This window comes from Apis cerana, linkage group LG1, assembly GCF_029169275.1.
Source record: "Apis cerana isolate GH-2021 linkage group LG1, AcerK_1.0, whole genome shotgun sequence".
In the NCBI taxonomy this organism is placed as follows: Eukaryota; Metazoa; Arthropoda; class Insecta; order Hymenoptera; family Apidae; genus Apis; species Apis cerana.
Window position 1 is genome coordinate 10,428,587 of NC_083852.1, and position 24,465 is coordinate 10,453,051.

Here is a 24,465-nt window from a genome sequence, read left to right on the forward strand (position 1 = left end):
TAGATTTGTTATGGAATTGTAATTATTATAATTGGATTTGTTATTCACAGATCTTGTTACAAAAAAAATAAAACCTGCTTCTCCAGATTTATTATATGAATATTTAATCACGTTGCCGGCCTTCGATTTTATCGTGCCATCAATTTAGAATTTTACGATTATTTTTGTATTTTTCTTTTTTTTTTTTTGAACCAAATAAGTCTAAGGTGATCATTCAAAACGATCACTGTTTCAACGAGGAAAAAGAAAAAAAAGAGAAAAAAAATAATGGAAATAGAAAGAAAAGAGTGTAATAAGCCTGCAAGAAATTGTTCAAGGTAAACGTCAATTGGTAAGCACGACCGATTCCCCTCCTTCTTTTACCCTTTTCCACGGCTATGACAACTTCCTTCATCAAACCTCCTTCTGGAACATCGTAGATGACGTGAAAGTGAGGGGGCCAGTGGTGCTCAAATACCTTAAAAAAAAAAATAAATCCAATTTTAAAAGTGGAAAAAAATTTCTTCTACCTAAAATCGTATGAATATATTAAATATATCGTAAACAAACGTGCAGTAAAAATTAGATAAGTTAAATTAAAAAAAAAAAAACACGATCAAAAAAGAACTTGATATTCTTAAAATTTTTTAAAATTACTTCGTAATATCCAAATATATTTTTATGATTTTCAAACATCGATCTGATAATAAACGAATTAATATATCTATCAATCTAAGATGATTGCAAACAAGGAATAATAATAAAAAAAAAATGAAACAAGAAAGAAATTAAAAATCGGCTATTTACTTGTTGCGAATTTATCGTATATTAAATCACACGAAACGCGGGATGTTTTGTTGATGTTTCACGGCAAATATATCGTCACCTGCTTCTTTATTCGTTCGGTTGAAGCCCGCTGACACCTGGTGTTCCTCGAGTTTGGTGAACACTTTGGTGGGGTCTGGGGAGTTCGAGACGCGTGAAACCCAGAGAGACTTCAGTTGTCACTGCGACACCAACGGAATAACATTGTGTTGTGCAACATTCCAGTAATTAGATTTAAAAATTCTTCAATTATTCGTTTGCCTTGATTCTTAAGTTTCTGAAAAAAAAAAAAAATATTATATATATATATATATATATATCTCGCGTTAAAAATATTATTTTGACAAATTTTTTCGCTATTACCATTACTGTTATAGTATTCAACAAGTGTTTTCCCTATCCACGTGCTTTCGTGCGATTATTTAAACAGATTATGATTTAATAAAATAACTCGTCACTTTTGATCAAATTGTTTCTTTTCTAAAGGAAAAATAATTTAATTAACATCATGATTAAAATTTTATTTTAATCCCCCTAAGTTTATTTTTAATTTAATCCAATTTTTTTTTCTGTGATATTTGATCAATAGCGAAGAGTAAGGATAAAAAAAAAAAAATTAGCCAGTGTTTTCTAAAATTATAAAACGAAGTGTAAATTCATACAATTGAAATTGCTTGATAAATCTCTCGAGGATCGATGATCTTTGGAAAAATCGATCAATGGCGGATATAATTCTTCAATAGTATTAGGTATTTATACTTACGATGTTTCATCTTTTATCTGACAATGTTCGTTAATTATCGAAATTGGATAAATTGAAATCGAACGCATTGTGGACAATTTATTGGAGTGGAAAAATAGCGCGAATTCACGTTCAGATATTAAGTCAACAGTTGTACAAGTATCATAAATGAGAAAAAACATTTGTTTTGTCTGATAAACGCGACATAGCGAGCGTATTAAAAATACAAGTCTCCATTTCGAAATATAACCTTCTGATAGAAAATTCATTTAACTTGTTAAATGATCGAGCATATAAATTAAAATTAAATAGAACAGCGTATCGGAATAATAGATTATTTTACAAACTTGAGTGACAATTTGTTAATTAAGGGAAAAGTTTCTACGATTTAAACCTAATAAAATGGAATATTTCAGCTTGTTAAAACTTACATCAAATTACATAAAGTATCGATAGAGGATAACGATAAAAAAAAAATAATTAGAAAATTCTTAAAATTCTCTTTTATAATCTTTTTATAAATATAATAAATTAATTAATAATTAATAATTAAAATGAAATCAACAATCATTATTTTTTCCTTTTCAAAATAAACTCATTTTAAATAAATAAATAATAAGAAATAACATTAAAAAAATATCCCATTAGAAGAAATAATAACAGATGCGATAAAGATTTAAAATTTAGAACGATAGAAATGGCCGATCCGTGGCCAAGATACGAAATATTACGCTTTTCATTACGCACATAGTGCGCATTCAAAGACGGTGGCATCCTTCCGGTGATATTGCCTCTTTTAAAGTTCATTTCGTATGAAAGAAGGCGAACAATAGCGGTGCAAAACGGCGCGATATCGCACTTTCAGGCCTTGATAACAGTCGCACGTTCATGAACCCTGGGAACATTTGCTTTGTAACTGGAGAATTTAATTAGAAGAACAACATTAAGTTCGCACGTGCTCAACATTTCTCGCGTAAACGTAGCGAATTAGCCGCCACGAAGTGTCTGGAATGCGTTAAATTATTTGCCAACGTTTCGAATTTTTTTTCCTTTATAATGCGTGTTCGTTTTTTTTTTTTTTTAACCCAATCGATTTTGCGATCGATAACGATAATCACTATGATATTATGATATTAGCTCGATTACTGGATTATCGATAAAAGAGTTTTTAATCTCATTGATTTACAAGTATATATTTTACATAAGTAAAGTCACTAAGATCTGATACGAAACGAGCATGGTTGTGCAGATTTACGTTTTCAATGACGTAATGCACACGTTTGTGCTGCGAAAATGCCGAATTGTCATTGTGAATCTGAGCAATGGTACTCCGCTCGCTGTATATCTCAACATCGTTTCAATTTCTCGTTTTTCTTTATTTTTTTATTTGTCGAGCTGTAATGTAGCTAGCTGTATTTATCGTCAATTGAGCATGGAATAATATAAATTTATACATCTATGTTATATATATATTGCGATTATACGGTCTGTCTTTTTTTTTTCAAGTAAAAAAAATAAGGAAGAGAACAGCAATTGCTTTGTGTGCTTTGATCCATTGATTACAGCAATATATATTTTACGATTTATATATTTTAATCGTGGAATACTAGCAGGCGTATTAATTATTATGTACGATCAATTTTTGAATTTTTTGAATTAATTAGTACGCCGCCTATTTTAAATTTCTTCTCCATAAATTTTGATATTCCATTTATTTCTGTTTTACTCGTAATATTCTACTGATATTTATAACATCATTTGGTATACTTTGCTATTTTATTTTTAAAGTTATAAAAACTTAATTTTTAAACCTTCGAAAATCAATTAGTTATATTACAACGTCAGAGATTAACTTGTCCTACTTGTTTGATATAACATCTCATATGATCGTGATTCACGAATATTTCAGTTCATTTCCTGAATCCGAACGTGTTTCTCATTGGAGCATGTGCAAACGGGTTTATGTAACAATAAATTCAAAATAATGTAAGATCATACATAGAAAAATATTTTTTCATAATCAAGTAATTAATTCAAGCACGAGTATATTACTATCTAAATAAATTTCGTGAAATATTTATCATTCCAAAAAATATTTTGTTTCAGTTGGTATTATTTCGACGTGAACGAATCAAGTCAACTTTTACTCGATATATAAATAATTCTGCTGTTTTTGTTTTCTTTTTTTCTCTTCTTCTTATACCGAGTTGAATAACAGACGTATATAAGCAAGTTTATTCAAAAAAAATATTTCAAGTGGCGATTAAATAAATATCCTACAAATATATTATCATTTTTCCGTGGTAAGCAATTACGTAATTGTATGAATTTTCTATACTCCTCATAGTTGGCAACACTATATGTATTTTGGTAGCCATACCTATAGCATCACGTAACATACAAATAGAATATGTGATACATTTATCTCGTTTCCTATAATTAATCCCGCTTAATGATTAAACATGTTAAAAATATATTGAAAAAGAAACTTACGAATTTTATGATTACACGATTAATTATATTAAAAATAGTATTATTATCTACACAGATAAAACACGCAGGAAATAACTGGAAATAAACGATAGTGGTTCCGTTTTAGTTTAGCCTCATTACAAAGATAATGAATTGTTTCGAGGTTAGTTAATTATTTGCATATCAATTATTTCTCTCAAGACGTTCGAAAAAAAAAAAAGTTAAGAAAATAATTTCATGTTATTAACCAAAAGCAAAAACTGTTGGTATACGTGATATTACATGTAGAATTAAATGCAAATCTATTCTGTAAATTCATGCAACTTTACGAAACGTTAATACTAACTATACACATTTAAATATATGTATATACAATTAGATCGAAGATATTAGTAATCACGTAATTAAGTATGATAATCGTGCAATTTTTTTAGGTAAATTTTTCTAAGAGTTCAGTAAACTTGTAGTCACGGTGACGTGGCTGTGAGCGCCGCATAAAGGGGCTTAATGGAGAAATGACTTATTTCCAGCCGTAACCCGAACACCAACCCCGGTATAGGTAGGTCACATCATTGTACAGAGTCTCAACGCGCCACGGTTTTATTGCGTTGCGTACCATGTTGCGCAACGCCAGTCGGTATTAACTTTGGATCTAGTTGGATCGTGAAAGTAAAGCCCCACTCACAGGCGGCGAATACGAAGAAGAACGAAGGAAAACCGAATTATCTATTGCTTTCACGAATAAAAATTTGACGAAAAATAATAACTTTTTTATTATTGTATAAATGTTAAAATAAGATAATTAGAATATTTACTTAAGTATCTCGTGTATATTAGGAAACGCGATTTAATAGGTTATGATATGTGTAATATATGATATATGAGCGAGATGATAATATCAACGATGTATTCGTAGTTCCCATGGGATAAAATAACCTTTTTTTTTAAACGAGTTTGAAGGGACTATAAAGGGAGCGTGTATTTATGTAGTTTCTTCCAAGAAAATATTTCCCGCGCAACGAGGCGTGACGTTTCATTATATTGTAATTTCTAGTGATTCACGATTCTTACAAAGTTATCTGATTTCGTTAAACTTAAATGTGAGAAATAATGTTTTTAAATAAAATATATCTATTGCGCCGTACACGTTTTTAAAAAATATTTATAATAATTGTTACATTAAGTTTAAGTACTTTTGTTAAAATATAGAATTAACCGAAAGAATTAACCAAGTATCTACAATTAATTAATTAGAATTTAATAAAATTATTTCAAAATCCGTGATTTCATAGGCAATCGAGTTAAATTCTCCTCATTACGTTTTCAAAGCTTAATCGATTTCAATGATTAAATAAACGAACGATACATTAAAAATTAAACGTGCAATGCTTTTCTCAAATAATTGATACAAATCGATTGAATTGGAAAAGAATACGGTTATTCCCGTGTTGACGATTTCTCTCCATTTTTCAGATGTTTATGGGGTGATGGATAGCAGGCGCACGTGACTGGTCACGTGGATAGAGGCGATCAGAGAAATCGAGGAACGCTGATCGTGAACGATTCTCTGCCAGTTTTCCTTCACATTTATGTGAAAGGAGAAGAATTTGATGCGTGACCTATGTCGCATCAAAGGAGATTAAGAGAAATTTCCGTTTGATTTATCACTGGATTAACTGTTGTGATTCATATAACAATCGAACAAGGACGCACGTGTTTTTCCCAAGAAATTGAAGATTTATGATTTCGAAGATCGAAGTAATACGTATAATTTTTTTCTCGTCATGAGGAAAAGTTTTGTTACGAGCTGACAAAAAACCGTTTAGGTATAAATGTTGAAATATTTCGTTCGTTTCATCAAAATTATAAACATTCTTATGTATCTTTTTTTAGTGAAAGTTTTAAATTATTATAATTTTTTAATTTGTCCTGATGATGAGATTGATTGATCATGAATTTGCACTGATATAAAAAATATAAAGATATTCTTCGTAAAATATAATAAAATCTTTTATATGATTTCAGAGCCACCGAAAGTTCTTAGAAAAGGAAGAAGCGCAGGATGTCCGACGAGGTGCGCGCGCAGCCCTTAGACACGACGATATACGGTGGTAACATAATGCAGCCTGACGAAGAGATTCAGTACGCGCCAAGGAGCCGTCCTGTTAGCTTTTATGATAACTTTAAGGTGAACCCTCGTGCTGTGTCACGTGTCATTGTTTACGTTCGTATCTTATCAGTTAGAAATTCATTACATATACAAGAACGATAATATACGTATTAGGTATGATCACATAAAAGCATGTTCAAATCAAAATTTTTATATTAATTTGTAATTCATTTTTAATCAATTTTTCAACGAATTTTTGAAAATTTTCGTTAAATTACGTACAAAGATGTTTGCTTAATATTCTTAGTCTCGTACTATGTAATAGTGAATCATTACTTATCAATTAAGTAATTAATTCTTGTCAAGGCTTGTTGTAACGGTTTATCGGTAGTCTGACCACGAATTTAGTTAAGCGAGAAAAACGAGAGTGAGACAAACCGCAACGCACGATGTGTGAGAATTAGTAACACGTGTATAAGGAAGAGGTGCGGTTGCTTATTGATGGTTCGTTATTACTGAATGTGCATAGTCGATAATGTCGTAATTATATTGGAATTTTACACGAAATGGAGTAGAAATACAAAATTCGTCGTCGCAATTGATCGCGATAAAACATAATTTTTAAACTTTGAACTTTAAAATCGATTCATCTTGAAATAATAATTTCATGAATTTAATAATATATTTTTAATACGAAAGTTATACATATTATTATTGTTATTAAACTATTTATGGAAATAGTTTAATTTAAAATTAAATATAATTTTATATAATGAAATATAATTTCCGTATTTTTTTCATTCTTTAGGACGTGCCAATGGTAACACCTTGCGTGACTTCCGCACTAAGTGCCGACAATTTAAATCAAATTCGCGATAATGGTATTAATTCGTCGATGGCCACGGCCAATAACAATAACAATAATCGTGTGAATAGTGCAGTGAGTACTGGTAACGTGACGAAGATCCAAAATCCCAAAGTCACAGGTGAATTTCAATCAGATGAATTTTCAATCTCTTTCTATCTTTTTCCTTTTTTCAATTAATCAATTTTTTGATGATAACAATTACTAATTATTAATTTATAATATAATAAAATAAAACAAAATTATACGCGAAATATATATAAAAATAAAAATAATATTTTTATTTTTTCTTTCATTTTATATCATTAATTAAGACAATTAGTATTAATCAGTATTATCTACTGCTAGATAAAATTGGATAGCGCACTAGGAAAGTTTATTCGACTGTAAATAGAACGGTCACGAGTGAAATTCGGTCGACACTTTAGTGTTAGAGATATTCAAGTAAACTTTCTCGAATTTCATTTTGTTCGTGCACCATCACGGTAAAACAAAGCAGCATTGGAAATTTTGTGCGCTTTCTAGTCAGTCATACGTACCATCTTGATAACGAATACGAGGCTAAAGTGAAACGTAAAAGAATTTTTTTAATTTCGATTTAATAAATAATAAATAATAACATTGATCAATCGATATCTAAAGTACGCATCTCAAATTTCTAATATATTCTAATTTTTCTCTTTTTAAAATTTTTCTTTTTCAAATTCCAATTTTATTTTCATTCGAAAGGTTTACCTTCGAGTTTATTTCGTAACGATTTGTCACGACAGGTGCAGTGTCGACAGGGAACATAGGGAAAATTTGTCGGCTTGAGAAGGAGAAGGAGTTAGGACGGGCCCCATCAATGGCCAATTGTTTGTCAACCACGGTTCCCGTTAATCTGGCGGCGTCTCAAATTGCTGGCCGTCACACGCCCACGAGGAATTCCCTTAGGCACAGCAGGATGATCGTACTGCATCGAAGCGGGCATCGTGAGTACATGATCACTTTCCTTGACTCATAAATCTTGCATTCTTAATTTATTTCACGAAGACTGATCTGCTTTCTCGTTTCCCATAAATAACGTAGATAACATTTATGAATAAATATATCTTGTTAATACCTAAAAAAATTACCTTAAAGAATAATTGCAAACTCTTATTATCATTTCATAATTTTGCTATTATTTTTTTTTAATTAACATATATATATATATATTTTATACATATTCCTTTCGAAGATTTATTGATTTGTCCAAAAGTTAATAATGCTAAAACAATGTTCACTTTTAACTTATTTCTTCAAAAAGTGATTAAAGAAACTTACAGTGAATTTTATTATTATTTTTCACAGTTTATTACGTATTGTATGACATCACATTATCATTAGTGTACAGATCATTACAGTCTTTCTTAATAATTCTATAAAAGATTCGAAAATATTTAAATCCATTTTTATATGTAGGAATATTTTAAATTGAATTTTTAGAAATATACGATAATTACAGATATTCTTTGAAGTCATTCCTCGAAACTTCTGTTCAATAACTATTCTCGGAATCTATATATCGTTACATCATGTTATATAACAAGCAAAATATTCCTATAAAAATTGTTATATAAAAATTTCTCTTTCGCTCTTTTTAATTGCTTGTGTTGTGATTATAGACGCTTATTTTTGCAACATTTTTAACGGAAAAAAAAAATCTTTTCTACAGTCAAATATTTAATAACTTGGCAATTTTTTTGTTTTCATCTTGAATAACACGGACGCAACGCTTGTTGATTAACGAAATCAGAGATCGGAACAGGTATAATACACGTGAACGAGGCTCGAATGTCACCAAGCGGCCTTTCACGGTGTAATAAACATTCTTTCAAACAGGAGAAAAGTACAATGTTGCTGTGAACGATTATCAATTTATATTACGATTCGCATTAAATCTTCTCTTTTATGAAATTCAACACCAATAGATTTCAAATTTAAATTCGTCTGCCCTTTTCAACTCTGAAAATTATAATAAAATATTCGATTATGTTTAAAATTTTTATCTCGCTATTTATCTCGTATTTACATAGTTATATTTATCGATACTTTTTTTCTCCAGTTTAATCTCCGTAAAATCTTAAATATTTCCTCTCTAATCTATTTTCAGTCTGTTCGAAAAAGAATAAATCGAAGATAGTCCAATCAAGTCATTAAAAAACATAAACTTGTTCAGGACAAGTCAATCTTTCTTGAAATTTTTTCAGCCATGATGGAGCTAGTTCGCGTGACTTAGACTTTCGTCCTGTACTTGTAATGTTGCGGTCATAAATAAACTAATCGTATTGAGGTTTCTGCCAAGGTAATCAGGAAAATTATAATAAAATATTAAAGAAAACTTCGAAATTTCCTCGATTCATTTCACAGCAAAAATATTCGCACTCTTTAAATTATACGTTACGAATTCAACGTATATTTTAAGTTTTACTTATGAAACGTTTTAAATTTCATATTTTCTTGCACTTTTTTTAAGATTATGTTTCGTCTTTTGAAATAGAAAATTTAGCAATTCCTCGTTAAATAAATTCCTTATTTTTTTAAAAAAATTGTTAGCTGTTTTTTTGAAATTATTAGTTAAAAAAGCAAGTTGAAACGAAAAGAGGTCCACAGATTATCGTGGTTTTAAAGTGGTTACACATGCTACTCCACGAATAGCGGAAGTAGCAAGCCGGAAATGTATCATGTGATCTTTTTTAGAGAACCCGTTCACGGGTTGGCGTGCACGAACTTTAGGTGTAATTCTAATCATTTTTTCCGTTTTATTCACCTCGCTCATGCTACATCGACGCACGTATTACACTAAAAAAGTTGAAGACTTCTTCGTACTACAACTTTTATTCAATTTCAATTAGCCAATTAAAGTTTATGTAACTTGGAACGTATGATAGTCACTTTCGAACAAAATAAATTTCGATGTTAAATTAATTTCAAAAAATTCAATTTATTCGAAAAAAAAAAGAAATGCTCGTCTAATAAAACTTTGTGCGAAATATTTGTAGAAAAATTTTGATAAAAATTATTATTGTTGCACAAAATATTTTTATGGTTTTTAGGGTGTTGAGGAAACAATTTTTCTCTTACGTTTTTTTTTTTTTTTGAAATGTTATATAAATAGCACGTATGTTTTGTGAGAGTTTAAACGTGAATTGAAATGTGAGAATTTAGTTTTCTTCCATATGGTAAAGCTTGGATTTGCTTCATCCCCATCATCGTCGAATTCTATTTTCAGATGCAATAGATAAACGGTTCTGAAAAAAAGAAAAAAAAGAAACAAAGTAAGCAAAGATATAAGACGTCGATATAAATTTTAGTGAGAAAAAAATTTGAAAGAGAATAGCAATAAAATATATTTTAATAATTCGTTATTTATAAGAAAATGTTGACTGAATTCATTATGTCCTCTTATCAGTGTAGTTGAGACAATAGAGCATCAAGTGAGTCACGAGACTTGACGATGGATAGGTTAGTTATCAAAAACATTGATATCTGAATGGTTAATGTACATACCGCGATATACTGTGCAATTTTGTACATTACTATTCATCAAAATTAGAAACTATTAACGAAAATGTGCAATATAGTGTTAACACATTCGTGAAACACCTTTTCAATTTTCAGAAGCTAAAACAATGTGATATACAAAGATATCGAGCAATTTAAGTTTTCTTTAATTTCAATTTCGTTTGTAACTTACAGATATATATAATAAAATCGACATATTTGCGTTCGTATTTGCTTTGGCTTCGAGCCAAAGATGTTTCACGAAACATATACATTTTGTATATGTTATATTAATGCAAATAGATTCAAAGAAATGTGATTTATACATCGTTACGTCGTTTCACAATTGAACTTGTATTTTATTGAGTGATTTGTCGTATAAAGGATCATATGAATCTGTTAGGGTGAACATACGCAATCGCGTACAGTGACATCTAAGGCAATGCGATAAAAATTGTCAAGAGATCGGAAGTATCGTGGGCGGTAGTGGCAGCTCTCTACAATGCAGTTACACAATTACCATGTTTCTTCTTACGCAAGTCGAACGCTCCATCATTATCTATGTATCGAGGCCGTTGTGTAATAAAAACGTAGCACGTGATAATTTAAGGCAGTTTAGAACAAATTCTTCGATGCATAATTTTTACACGTTCCAAATCTATTTCAAAATCGAAAGTAGACAGACGGTGTGGTTCGTAAGTTTGCACGTGTTAATTTTTAGAAAAAAAAAATTCACTTAAAGTTCATATACGTTTTGTTTATTTTTAAATGCAATAAAGATCTTTTATCACGGCAACGATATTTACAAACGATATTTTTATCCAATCCTTTAAGCTCTACCTGCAATACAGTCTCTTCTCTTATAATGAGCACGACATACATGTGCACACGTATACATAAAATCGGTGTACAATGGGAACGACACGCATTCGAGCACCGCATTCTTGCATCGTATGAATCATTCCGCGAATAAAAAGACGATACTATTGCTTGCATCCGGCACAAATTGGTTTTTTTTTTTTTAAGAATCGTTTCCTCCTTTATATACACTTATGCGTATGAAACTTTACTTTATGAATTAATTTCTATTTTACATAACTTTCAATTTATATTTTATTTTGATTTATATTTACGAAAGAAATGTTTGAAATTTGATGCTTATTTATTTTATATATTTTCTATAAGGAATATTTATTTACTTTTTTTTTTTTTTTAGAAATAGATTCGTGCGTATTAAGATCCGTTTAAAAACGAGTCCCAGATAAGATCAATTTTTTTCCTCCTCTATTCTTGTCTCTGCACACATCTGGTACAGTTAAAACTCGTTTTGTATGCAAGATTCATACAAAAGAAACGCTGTATTGATTGAGAATGGGCTACCGCAATTTGCCACACCGTAAATTTTATATATTTCTTTTTTCGCCATATTCGTCGGTCAACGATCTTCTGCCTTCCATTAATATTCTTCGAATGTCGACTAATATCCTGCAAGAAGGTGAAAGAATTTCCTTTCATAGCTGGCATTCTATAGGCGTAATCTTCAGCTTCTCTCTGAACTTTGAATAATATCCAACCATTATTATCCTGAATTTTAAATCGTTTATAATATTATTAAATTAAAACAGTTCAAATAATTCAGCCAAATTTTTTTTTGATTTTACCATTATTAAAGAATACATCTAAATGATAATATATTTTCCTTCCCGAATATAATATTGCGATCATAAATCACAAGAAATTTTTCTTTCTTTTCTATCCTCAGTTTATCAACATTTAAAAATTGATTTCAGTCGAAAAATGTGAATGCCACTTAACGATGGATTTATAGAGATCCACATAATTTTTATATTACTTTAATAATCTAGAAAAGGAATAATTAACGATTATATTACAGTTTATATGCATAATAAGAAACAATTCCACGTATCTATCTTTGTAAAAAAGAAAATTAATCCTAATCGTTGTAATTAAACGAAATATCGATTATAAACTTTCTCGATCGTACTTCTCACCGATTTCGCAAGATGTCGTTAATGAAGTTACGAACGATTACATTGACGCGAGTTAGCCATAATAGTAGGCGAACCTGTTAACGTTTTATATACGTATTTTTTTTTATCTCCTTTCTCATCGAATTTCCGTTACCAATGTTGCACAAACAGTCCTAGTGGGCGAGTTTCCTGACAGAGTTCAACACCGGCAAGGTCGGTATGTTCAATCGTCCGGTTAAGATGCCTTGTAAGGAGGGACAGCGAGGCCGTTTCGTTCGAAAACGCTCCTTTCTTTCGGCCCTACATTCGTTTCTCGGAATCTATCGTTGTGTCGATCGTTGATCGCTGTGGGAAAAATGTATGTCGCGAGAAAGACACGACACGCAAGATACAGCATCGCGTTATATACGTGGTAAAAAGAAGTTTGGCAGGCACTCTTTCTCTCGATTATCTAGGTTATCTAGATTTGCTAGCATTGATGTTCAAATTGTGTACATACTTACCGACCATTGATAAACATACCTGCTTTCGTATTTTTATCCTTTCATCGCTAATATTTCTATCGTATCGCGTGCAACCTTGTTACTCATATTTACGTAATAAATAGAATAAAATCAATTTGTTCTTCGTATATGATAAATAGGTTATGTAATTGAGCAGGCGCATACTCAATGAATATATTTATTATTTACTGCTTGTTATTCGAAGAAGAAAATAATTTTTCTTTTTAATAGTTATTATTATTTGAGATATTTCCTTTTTCAGGACCACAGAAATTTCTGCCACCGTTAGTTTACCATTGGCGGTTGGGACGATGTTTGGCGGCGTTACAAACGATCCTCGGTGTCGCGATTACTGTTCTATCATTATGGTTACTGCTTTGGGCACCTCATTTGCCAATCACGGATAATCCTTATTGGAGTGGAATGCCGGTAAGTATTCAATAATAATCGACAATTTTCTTCCTAGAAGAAAAATCAACGAATCAATGGTCACCCTTTTCTTCTTTCATTTGTAGTTATTACTTTCTGGTAGTTTTGGTATTTGCCTGTTGTGTTGTTTCAAGAAGGAATATCCTGGTATGAGCCCTGGATTCTGTCTCACGTCGACCAAGGTGATAATTCATTCACTTCGAATGAATATATAAAATATTTTACTTCTACACTGATATTTCATACAATCTTGCGTATTTTTATATAATTTATCGCAAACGTCTATATTTATTTGATTAAACAATTATCTCTGTAACTTATGCTTCCTTTTAACGAGCTATTATTATAGCCTTACATAGCCTTTTCAATGTTTGAAATATGTTCTTTTTTAAACAGGTAACTAGCGTATTTTTAGCTATTCTAGCAACAGTGACATGCTCCATCGCTTGCGTATTCTCTGCGATACACCTGGCGCGCTTAATGGGCCTGGAATGCAACCCAGCACGCGTGTTGAATGCTACTTGCGTGTGCAAGCCCCGGGAGAGCGCATCGAATTCCACCGAAACGGCAGTTAGATACATTGACCTGAACTGTCCCGAAGTCGAGAGTATCCTGACCATTCTTCTAATCTTTTCCATCACTTGCAACGCTCTTGGAGCCGTAGTGACTGGCTGGTACACTTATTTACATTGGAGCACCAGGCACAAAAGACCAAAGTACATGCAAGTCAGGACGAATCCGATCAGCGGGAACAATTTTCTGAGCAGTAGGCCAATATACAATCCAAATTTGAGCGAACGATGACAATCTTTAAACGATATCTCGTATCTTCGTTATTCCTCGTTAACAATGGACGATGGAACGTTTTAAACAAGTCTCGAATCGAATAACGACAGAGTTTCTCATGAAACTGGGCATGTGAACAGTAATAATGGATTTCATTCGGATTTAAGGAATTTTTTTTTTTTTTAATGTAAAAAAGGTTAATTATAAGAGGATTGATAACAAAGCATTAGTGTGTTTATTTATGAGAGATATCAGAAATGAAATATTGAAATACGTGTGAACTAGTCTCGGATGTGAAAATAGATAGATCTGTGCATGATTTTTGAAGATTGTTTATATATCTTTTTTTTGAAAAAGATTGTATCGGTCATTTGCTTGTTATTGAGAGAAACCAATAGTATTTTTTAAATAATGCAGAGATCATATAGGATGAAGATGGAATTTACCGATCTTAATGTGTTCTTAATATTTATTACGTCAGATAAAATGTATTAAGCGATTCGTAAATTTTTAAAATGTTGAAACCTGACTCTACTTTAGACATTCATCAGTAATACAGAAGAAATTAATAAGCAATAATAACTTTTGGGTCGAAACGATCGTGTAATCGAAGAATAAAATATTACTGTATGAATGTATACACATATCATTAATATATGATTAATTAATGAAAAAGTTTTTAAAGATGATAGAAACATATTTTTAAGGGGGGGGGGATGCGTGAAATGCGTCAATTTCTATAATATTATAAACGATGTAATAATTAATACACATAACGGGTCATTCCATGCGTGATTAATCTCCGTATGGATCGTCAGTATTTTAGATGTAATTAGCAATTATAATTGAATGTAAATTGATTGTGTTTTGTGTATGTGTTTGTGTATGTGTATGTTTCGTGACCATAAAGAATAAGTAAATTACACACAAGAATGAATGAATGAAACGCTTTTAACTTCTCTACTTTAATGTTATCGATTTTATACCTCATCTTGAATACGTGTATTTTAAGAAATTTTAATTTTTAGAATCGTTCAAATCTGTAAAGAAGATCTTTTTGTCATAAATGGATAAATAAATTAATTATAGTTTATTAGATAAGATAATTAATAGCTTCTTCTTTCATCTTTTATTTATCTCTTTTCTTCATCATAATCTTTTGTAAAAGTTGTTTGAAAATTATTTTCTGACTCCTTCTTGATCTCGTTTATGCGAATCTCTGGTATAATAGCGTAATCACTGGACTGTGATTCCCAAGAATTGTGTAAAACTTTTATCAACCTACTTAAAAATTTTTGATTAAAAATCGGTATTTATTAATTTTACCAATCATATTTGTTTTAAGAATAATTTAATTTAAACGTAAATGTTAATCAATCAAATTAAAAATTCGATTTCCAACATTGTTTTTAATAATAATTCTTAAGAAATAAATTTAATAATATATATATATACATAATAAAATAATTTACATATAATTTAAATATAATTTTTTTAAATTAATAATTACCTGCTGGTAACTGGTTCTTTTTCATTATTATCACTTTCAGAAAATGTGTGTTGTGTCTGGTCATGTAATATTACGTCCTGTTCCATAAATTTATCCGTTAATTCCGAAACTGAATTTTTCCTTTCATCTACGTAAACTTCTATCGATGCGTTTTCTATTTCTACAACTTCTGAATCATCTATAATTTTATTAATATTTTTTGAAAAAAATTACTCTATTTTAAATCTTATCGTTTACTTACCTTTAAGAATTTTCTTTGTTATCGAGTTTTTAGATAAAACTGGTAACATTTTCTTCCATTTCAACGTGTCGGACATTTCTTCTCTCTTTTTCGCTATTTTGAATAATTTTCGCCGTTCTTCGGTACGTTCATGGCGCAATTGTATCTGAATAAAACAAACAATAAATAAATTATTAAATTCTCGTCATGAACAAAGTTAATAATGAATCGATAATTACCTTTAAATCATTATTAGCCTCTCTCAATGAACCGGTAAGTGATATCATATAATAAATAATAAGTATCATGAGAACAATTAATGGAATTACTATGCCAGGAGAGACAATATAATCAAGACACCTGAAACGAAAAGGAATGATGAATAAAAAATAAAAATTATAAAATGCAGAAAATATGCATAACGTTTCTTTAATAAAAAGACGAATTTACTACATAATTATATGTTTTGTTATGTAAATATATAATTAAAAATATTAAATATAATTTAATTCAATTATATTTACATACACACGTATACACAATTAATATAAAAAAATACTGAATACCTCTTAATTAACTCAGGAAGAGAATTAGTGAGGTTTTTCGTGGCTACATGATAAATTTTCTTGTAACCAGAGAATGGACCGCAATACAACGATGGTTTTACCCAAACTATAGCATAGCCAACGGGTAGAACGCACAAGAATAACATTATTAACAATAGAGCAAAGTAAAAATTGTTAGATCTGAAAAAGGAAAAATAATATCTCAAAACGAGTAAAGATAAATAAATAATAATACAAGTGAATTTTTGTTTATTTTTAAGAGTTAAAAAAAAAAGTGATTTCTAAAGCATAAATGTGTACCTGGAAGCTCGAAAAACTACTTCATGCGGTATATTACAAGTCATAACAGCCCAAGATCTAAGGTACATGAGAATTCCAAGTTTGAAAAGATTTAATACCATTAATCCAGGACTAAAAAACATTCCCATCCATATCATTCCTTGATTGAGCACTAAATGAAGTATATTTTCAGCAATTTTGAAATCACCGTATTGAGGGAATTGTTTCTCAAGATCCCAACACCAGCAACCATTCATGAATCGCACGAAGACAGCACGAATAAAATCTATAGTCAATGTATTTGCTATGATAATTATCTATAATAAGAAAAAAAGGAAAAGAAAATTTTAACAGTCTTTGATAGAAGAAGGGATATTAATTCTAAAGATGCCTATAGATTTTTTTTTAAAATTTTTATATTGAATATCTTTTTTAATAGTAAATCAATTTAAACATTTAAGCAATTTAACATTAAAAAAAAAAAAGAAAGTGTTACAAAAGAAAAAATGTTATTGTTATAAAATTATTCAATCGTGAGAAAGAATCTAAGTTGATTTGGGATTTCAATTTTAATTAAAAAATAAATTCACCAAGTCCATTACAGTAAGCTTAGCAAGTTCTTGTCCAAATACCGTTTCCCAACACGAATGGCGAAGCTTCTTTCGAGTTTTCAGATCTAACTGTTTCGACGAGGAGACTATAATGAAAGAAATAAAAATAAAAAAAAATGTAGAAAAAATCATGATACAATTAAAATATACGTATAAATTGTTTCACTCGTACTTGTATCTTGTGTGACCGTGCATACGTATTCGAAACACTTCACGTATCTTGTATCTTTTTCTAATAGAGGAATCACACTTTCGTCCAATGTCGAAGATTCAAGAGTGGTAGAAATTTTATCAATCATTTCTGTAGGAATAGATTTCTCAGTAAATTTATTCGTAATTGTCGCGGATTCCACGTTTGTATTTAACGTTGTAATTATCAAATGTTGATAATTATCTTGTGTCGATAATGATGTTGAATTCTCTTTCATTTCTGTGACTCCATCTCTCTCTGAACTTGCATCGAAGGTTTCGGTAATGTCATTCGAATCAATATCTCTAGTTGTACTCATGTTATAGTCGATTTTTTCGGTCGTTTCATCCGAATAAATTACAGATTCGTTGAAGGAGATACTAGTCGTAAAAGTGGTGTTAGTTTCTTCGTTTAAAAAGGAAGTTTCGGTAAAATTTTCTAAAACAATGAAAATAGTTGTTCCACTGATGTTATCGTTTTCGATTATTTCCGTTGTAAAATTGACATCCTCAGTCGTATTCTCGATTGGAGGATATAATGTAATTTCATTCGATTCGTTTGTTTTAATATAATCGTAATTATCGTAATCCGCAGGAGGATAATCTTCGAAATTGTACATTTCTTCCAGGAACTTTTCATCGAGTATCGGGTTTAGATATAAATTTGTTGGCAGCAGTGAAAATTTTGGCAGAGCTGAATTATTCGGAACAAAAGGGTTCTTGGTAAATGTTAAAGAATTAAAAGAGAAGGATTAGAGATTAAGAGATTATAAATAGAAAGTAGAAAAAGAAAAGCTATATAGAAAAGAATGGAAAAAGAAAAAGATATATAACCGTCGTAAAATTTGAGAATAAAAATTTGAAGAATTATTTCCATTGTTTATTTTTAATAGTCATTATAATTGAGAATGAAAATTATTGTTATTTTCAATGCAATTTCCAATTTAAAAAAAATATTTTTTTTTATTCTCAAATTCGCAATTACTTTAATAAATACAGATAACCGAAATGAGCAATCGAGTGGATTCGGGTTCGATCTTGATTCAATTCAGTTAACCCAATACTTTTGATTTATATTTTGGAAATCAAAGAAAACAAAAAATAAAGATATATAAAAAAATAGAAACTTTTATTCTATCTTTAAGATAAAAGATAATCGAAAAATATAAAATATAAATGAATAAGAAAATTTCAAATGCAATAAAAACGTACTTGTTTCAGTAATTTCTTTCTTACTATATTGCATTCCAGTTATATTATTTGCCAAGATTAAACTTAAAGATGTTAATGTCATGAATTGTTGTGATTTCAACATACTTTTATCACATTTAATAGGCTTATACGTGCAATTCTTAATCGATTGATCCCTTAATTGTTTCTATAACAATTAATATAATGAATACTTTTTTGATTTCACATTTGAACAACGTATTCATATATGTTGCACGATTCACTTACCATTGAATCAATTTTTTCAAATAAAGCAAATATCAAAGAATACAGATTCAGCATGTTCAAAAATAATATTCTGCAATAAGTGGATTGAATCAAAAATAATAATCGTAAAATTAATAATTTCAGAGAAAATTAATAAAACCAGAGGGGAAGTTTACCGTGCAAGCTGTAAACGCAGCTGCTTCCTGGGATGATAGCTCTCCAGCAGGCCCAATATCTCGAAGAATACAGGGAACAGATATGTGATTAGTGACAGCACGACTGTAATTTCGTTTTGACGCCACCAATTACTCTGTTCGAGTTCCTTGGAACTTCGTGCAACAATTTTCACTACGACATACGCCGACAATCCCAATAACGCTATCACTGATACATTAACGAAGATCCTCATCAATATTATCTTCCAACTAAAATTTTATCATTAAATTAGCATTAAATTCACGAAGCAATAATAATGAAATTATAATAAAATCCACGTTAAAATAATTTCAAGTATGATAAAATGTAATTAGAAATTATAAAAATTCAATTAAAATGAATATACAAATAGTAGATATCTGTAGTATCGTATTTAATATTTACATATATAATTATTTCACAATAAAATGTTCACTTTACAGTTTACATATTTTTACTATTAAGTTTTGTAAATTTAATTACGAAAGTAAAATGTAAATGCAAATTTGATCAAAAATCAAAATGCCAAAAACTTTATAAAGATATTAATGGAATAATAATGGAATTTTTCGAATGATCTCACTTTCTCTCGTCTTTTTCCTTCTCGGCCTCTTCCAATAAAGCTTCTTTGAATCCAAGCACGAGATTCGCCGTCCTATTATGTGCGGTTTCAGGATTGCCGATCATGAAGTCCCAACCTGTGAATAATCTCCAGGAAAACGCGCATTCGTCCTCTTTTTCACTGAGTTTGCTCAACCGAGAATTTTCTGCCATCCTAAGAGCATCGTTCGTATCGAATTGTTCCACAACAAACACGTATTAAGCCTCGATTCTGATCCAATTCCATTATTTAAATATATCGAAATATTTTCAATTTAAGATTTGGTTGAAAATTTATTCATTATCAGACGAGATTTAATTTTCAGATGAGTCGTTGAGAAATAATTACGTATTCTATATATATATATATAAATTTGTTCAATGTTATTAATTGAATTAATTGTTTTTTAACATTTCCAAGTTGATTCGTTATGGATAATTATTATAGGAAGACACACAAATTTCATTTATTTAACGCACGTAATTTTTTCCACACAATAAGCGTGATACATCAGCTTAACGAAAATTATCGTCGTAAAAATACTCGGACAAATTAGTTAAATTTTATTTTTACGTTTATAAAATTGGAAAGATAAAATGGCTTATTACCGCGAATAATAATATTTAATTGAATAATTATAAAAAAAAATATTTTGCATTAAATAATTAAAATTTATGTTTTTATTAATTGCAACGAATCTAATCAATTCGAAATATCAATTTATCGATTCGACTTCTTACTTGCGCAATATGGCGAGGAAACTGTAGATGTAAACCACCAGATTAGTGACGAAATAAGCTAGAGGTAATCTATAACCGCTTTGCGAATCTTGGTTGGTGTACCAGCCGTAAAAAAATGGCGAGTACTTCAAGATTCCCTCGAATTCCCATAGAGTTAGCAAGTGCTTCGACTTTATTTTCTCCTCTTCGAGCATAATCTTCCGTTCCCCCGCCGCAGTTACATCTGCCGTGAGCACCTGCATATCGCGAAAAATGTGAAGAAATTTGACTACTTTCTTTCCTCTTAATAAATAGGAATTAATTAAATTTAAATTTCTTATTTTTCTGCCAAATATTTCTTAAGATTCAAATCTTCCTCTTCGTATCTCTTTTAAAAATTAGTGTTAGAGAGATAATTTTCTTGTAGTTGCTTGCTTATTTAAATTATGACAATTTTGCTACTTAATTAATTGTTTAATTATTGGAATTTTGTACCTCGGGAATTGCCACGAAGGCAACGAGGATAATCGCCATGACGAGATTAATCCAAAACAGCCATCGAAGGAAAATGAAGTACGAGGCTACCGCCGAGCCAAAATGCGACTCGATCTCTTTTATGCGAAATTCCCAGGGAATCAGCCACGTTTGGAGGTTCACTATCTCTCTACGGAAATATTGCCATTTCTAGAATCGAATGAAAATTAATAAAAATCGACGGAGCACGAGATAAGGATGCAAATAATTTTCCTTCAGAAATTATTACTTTCGTGGCGAACAGAGAAACGCGCGCAATGGCGTCTTTAGTGCTTCGAGTCTGGGCCAACCTTTCCTGAAGGACGCCCTCGTGCCTTCTCACGTACGACTTCGCTTGCCGCACCAGCTTTATTTTCCTACGAAGTGGCCAAGGTTGTTGCTTCACTCCGCTCAACACCTCTTTGTGCAACTTCAGTTTCTCGAATATCTGCTCCTGGCTTCCGCTCTCCTCCATCGAGATCGCGGTTCTGCACAAGTATTCCATTCGACATTTCCATTTTATCCGACTAATGTATTTTTTTCAATTATTTCATTAATCGAACACTTTTTTTAAATTGCTCGTTTTGCTTAATGGTCATTTTCATCGAGTGTATTTACAGCATCAATTATAAAAATGAATCGAAAGAGAAAGTATGGAAGTACTAACTCTCCGGAGCTTATAGTATAAACGGAAGATCTTCGACGAAGCATACTCTCAGCTTCGATGCTGAAAGGAGAGGACGGTCGACGTTTTCGCCTACTTTGCCGACGGCTAGAACTTCGTCGTTGCATGATCTCGCACGCCGAAGCAGAGTATTCATCCTCGTTATCCTCCTCTTCTAACATTCATTAAAAATTCGCACGTTAAATGTACGTATAATTTCTTGAGGATTATTCATTATTATATAAATCTCTTAAATATTAATTTTATATACAATTTTAAATACATTCGTTGAACATATTTGAAGAGTCGATTTTAGAAACTAAAAAAAAAAAAAAATAAAGAGAGAGAGAAACAAATCTCAATTTAAAATTTTATTTCTTTTTATCTCGCGTTCATAAAAATGTTATTTTGCACGAACATCCGCAATCTAGTTATAAGCAATTGAAATTAAGATGAAGAGAAACGCGTGTAAAATAAATAGTATTCTATCTCCATCCTATTTCTATCTTATTTTATATTTGTTTTGACCTCTAGAATCTCTCTCAAAAGATGTCTCATGAATATATTAACACTCTGTATAGGATGCCTCATCTAACTTGAACATCTTAAATAAATATCTCATTTATTATTCATAGAAAAAGTGTCGAAGAAAAATATTAGTTGATTTAAAGGTGTAAATATTATAATAAGCAAAAAAATATCTCGTACGTTTTCAAAATATCAAGGTTTGATTTTTTTTTATTTGATATTCCTATTATAAATAATAAACGAGACATTTAAAACGATCAAAATTAGACGAGATGGTATGTATTAAAACTTGTAATATTTTTATAAAATTTTTTACTAAATAATAAAACTCACTTTTTTTTTACTTAATATTAAAGTTTTCTAATTTATAATAATTAAACTATGAATATTGTTTATTATTATATAAATAACAAACTTATTCCTCTTATATTATAAATTTAATTTATTACATTTTAATTCTCTCGTGTTTGTTATAATAACTTTTTTCAATGAAATTTTCTAATTTTACGTTAATATTAAATTTAATATTTGCTACAACATATTCTACTGTAACAATAATTGTACATATAAAAATGTAAATCTAAATAAAATAAATATTAAAGATACTGTATACTATATACAAATTATGTTATGATACCAACTTTTATTTTTATATTTTTTCTTTTTACAAAAATATTTAAATGAATTGGCTTGTAATCAAAAGATAAATATTCCCTATGAATTATTTATAATAATAATCTCTTTATCGTACAAACCAGCTATAGGGATTATCTGCATATCCGTGATATTTCCGATGTTAATGATATTTTCCCTCTTTTTTTTCTTCACTTGACAAACTCAAACAACTTTCTCTTATATATTCTCGACGTATTCGCCGAAACGACGAAATTGACAATCAGTCGATCGACAGAGATGAAAGTTCCACCTATCACAGAAAACAAAATTTTTAAGAATTAGTCGCACGAATTTTATCCGTAAATCATCCACGTATTGCATTCATAAGTGATCGAATGATGAACACGATTTTTATTAAATTGATTATAAACACCGATAAAATTCAAATTTAATTGTAAAGATATTACTTAGGAAAGAACCTAACGGTGTTATCCTTATAATGTAGGGAAAGGTTTAAACGAACAACGAAGAAATCGATTGATCATAGAAGAGAAGAAAAGCATATGTACACGATTCTTATTAAATTCGTTATAAAAACTCAACAAAGTTTCTCGTCGAATTCAATTTTTAAAGTTATTAATCAGAAACTAGCACTATTACCTTTATAACGTAGGGAAAGATTTAAACGAACAACGAAGAAATCGACTGATCACAAAAGGTGGCAAGTATATGTTGCAGGATTAATAAAAACGAGATTAGAGACGAAGTAGAGACGAAGTAGAGACGATGGATTCGAAAGGACTGACAACGTGTCGAATAAAAGACAACCTGGTCATTCCCTAGTGGAAACACCCTTGTGTTAAAATCTATAAATTGATTGTTATGTCTGTTCTATTTGATATTGGGGATGTCGTGTCTGTCCACGGCACAAATCTTCGAAATCACGAAAGCTCGTATATTAGGAATAAGTAGATACTTCATTTAACGATCGTTTTGTTAACTGACTCTTGTATTGGTTAAGAAAAAAAATAAGTTGATCTAATAATAATGATTCAATTTAACTTTACAGAAAAGAATATTTAAGATAAAATAAAATTATTTATTCTTTTCTGCATTGCCAAAAAAAAATTTAAAATAAGAATTTTTATATAAAATTATTATAATATTTGTTTTTTTTATTTCATTAGAATTTAAATATTTATATTTTTATATATATAATTATTATTACAATCTCATTTGGAATACCTTGTAACAAGCAAAGAAAAAACAAATATTATAATGTCGTTTTTTTTAATTAAGTTAAAATATTACAATGATTGAATATGATACAGTAAACATAAATAAATATAAAATTTATAATACGTATAGGCTAAAATTATATCACAAAAATATACATATAATATTATATTATAATTCTTAATTAATTTTGAAATTTTCATATATTTTTATTTTTCATAGAAATATATGAAATGATTAATTTAAAATATCATATATTAGTGATAATCATTTTTTGAATTAATTCATCTTCTTGTAATTAATTTTTAAGAATATGAATTCATAGATGAGCGGTCAATGATAAAACATGACAAAT

The 24,465-nt window shown here is 29.8% G+C and overlaps 2 protein-coding genes, 2 long non-coding RNA genes and 1 pseudogene across 21 annotated transcripts; 2 read left to right on the top strand and 3 right to left on the bottom strand.

Moving 5' to 3' along the window:
• Positions 1–1,032, bottom strand: LOC107997359 (uncharacterized; annotated as a pseudogene).
• LOC107997721 (sarcospan) lies at positions 920–15,333 on the top strand. 12 transcript variants are annotated; one of them, XM_062071024.1, is made up of 11 exons: positions 984–1,028; positions 1,394–1,553; positions 4,095–4,181; positions 4,453–4,577; positions 5,492–5,844; positions 6,044–6,206; positions 6,937–7,114; positions 7,764–7,964; positions 13,275–13,441; positions 13,528–13,623; positions 13,838–15,333. In XM_062071024.1, the coding sequence occupies exons 6-11, from the start codon at positions 6,081–6,083 to the stop codon at positions 14,243–14,245; spliced, it is 1,176 nt and encodes a 391-aa protein (XP_061927008.1). In that variant the 5' UTR covers positions 984–1,028; positions 1,394–1,553; positions 4,095–4,181; positions 4,453–4,577; positions 5,492–5,844; positions 6,044–6,080; the 3' UTR covers positions 14,246–15,333. The 12 variants fall into 12 exon arrangements, with proteins under 12 accessions (XP_016911999.1, XP_016912016.1, XP_061927023.1 ...); XM_062071031.1 differs by lacking the exons at positions 984–1,028; positions 1,394–1,553 and adding exons at positions 3,333–3,532; positions 3,653–3,849; XM_017056527.3 differs by lacking the exon at positions 1,394–1,553 and having other exon boundaries at positions 941–1,028.
• LOC107997677 (transmembrane channel-like protein) lies at positions 8,311–24,024 on the bottom strand. 6 transcript variants are annotated; one of them, XM_062070982.1, is made up of 18 exons: positions 23,535–24,021; positions 23,015–23,184; positions 21,735–21,906; positions 21,318–21,555; positions 21,050–21,238; positions 20,576–20,811; positions 19,818–20,009; positions 19,216–19,464; positions 19,061–19,130; positions 18,815–18,980; positions 17,586–18,296; positions 17,393–17,499; positions 16,824–17,119; positions 16,524–16,703; positions 16,197–16,317; positions 15,979–16,123; positions 15,738–15,915; positions 15,338–15,511 (listed from the first exon to the last, which is right to left on the bottom strand). In XM_062070982.1, the coding sequence occupies exons 2-18, from the start codon at positions 23,034–23,036 to the stop codon at positions 15,361–15,363; spliced, it is 3,423 nt and encodes a 1,140-aa protein (XP_061926966.1). In that variant the 5' UTR covers positions 23,037–23,184; positions 23,535–24,021; the 3' UTR covers positions 15,338–15,360. The 6 variants fall into 6 exon arrangements, with proteins under 6 accessions (XP_028522256.2, XP_061926966.1, XP_016911963.2 ...); XM_028666455.2 differs by lacking the exon at positions 15,338–15,511 and adding an exon at positions 8,311–10,265 and having other exon boundaries at positions 23,015–24,022; XM_017056474.3 differs by having other exon boundaries at positions 15,738–15,906; positions 23,015–24,024.
• On the bottom strand, positions 10,857–13,281 carry LOC114577481 (uncharacterized). Of its 2 annotated transcripts, XR_009828810.1 has the most exons (3): positions 12,605–13,281; positions 12,180–12,379; positions 10,857–12,102 (listed from the first exon to the last, which is right to left on the bottom strand). It is a non-coding gene; the product is annotated as an uncharacterized LOC114577481 (long non-coding RNA). The 2 variants fall into 2 exon arrangements; XR_009828811.1 differs by having other exon boundaries at positions 12,180–13,275.
• Positions 18,005–19,811, top strand: LOC133665668 (uncharacterized). Its single transcript, XR_009828812.1, has 3 exons — positions 18,005–18,142; positions 18,232–18,325; positions 19,184–19,811. It is a non-coding gene; the product is annotated as an uncharacterized LOC133665668 (long non-coding RNA).
• Positions 24,025–24,465: the final 441 nt, after the last annotated feature.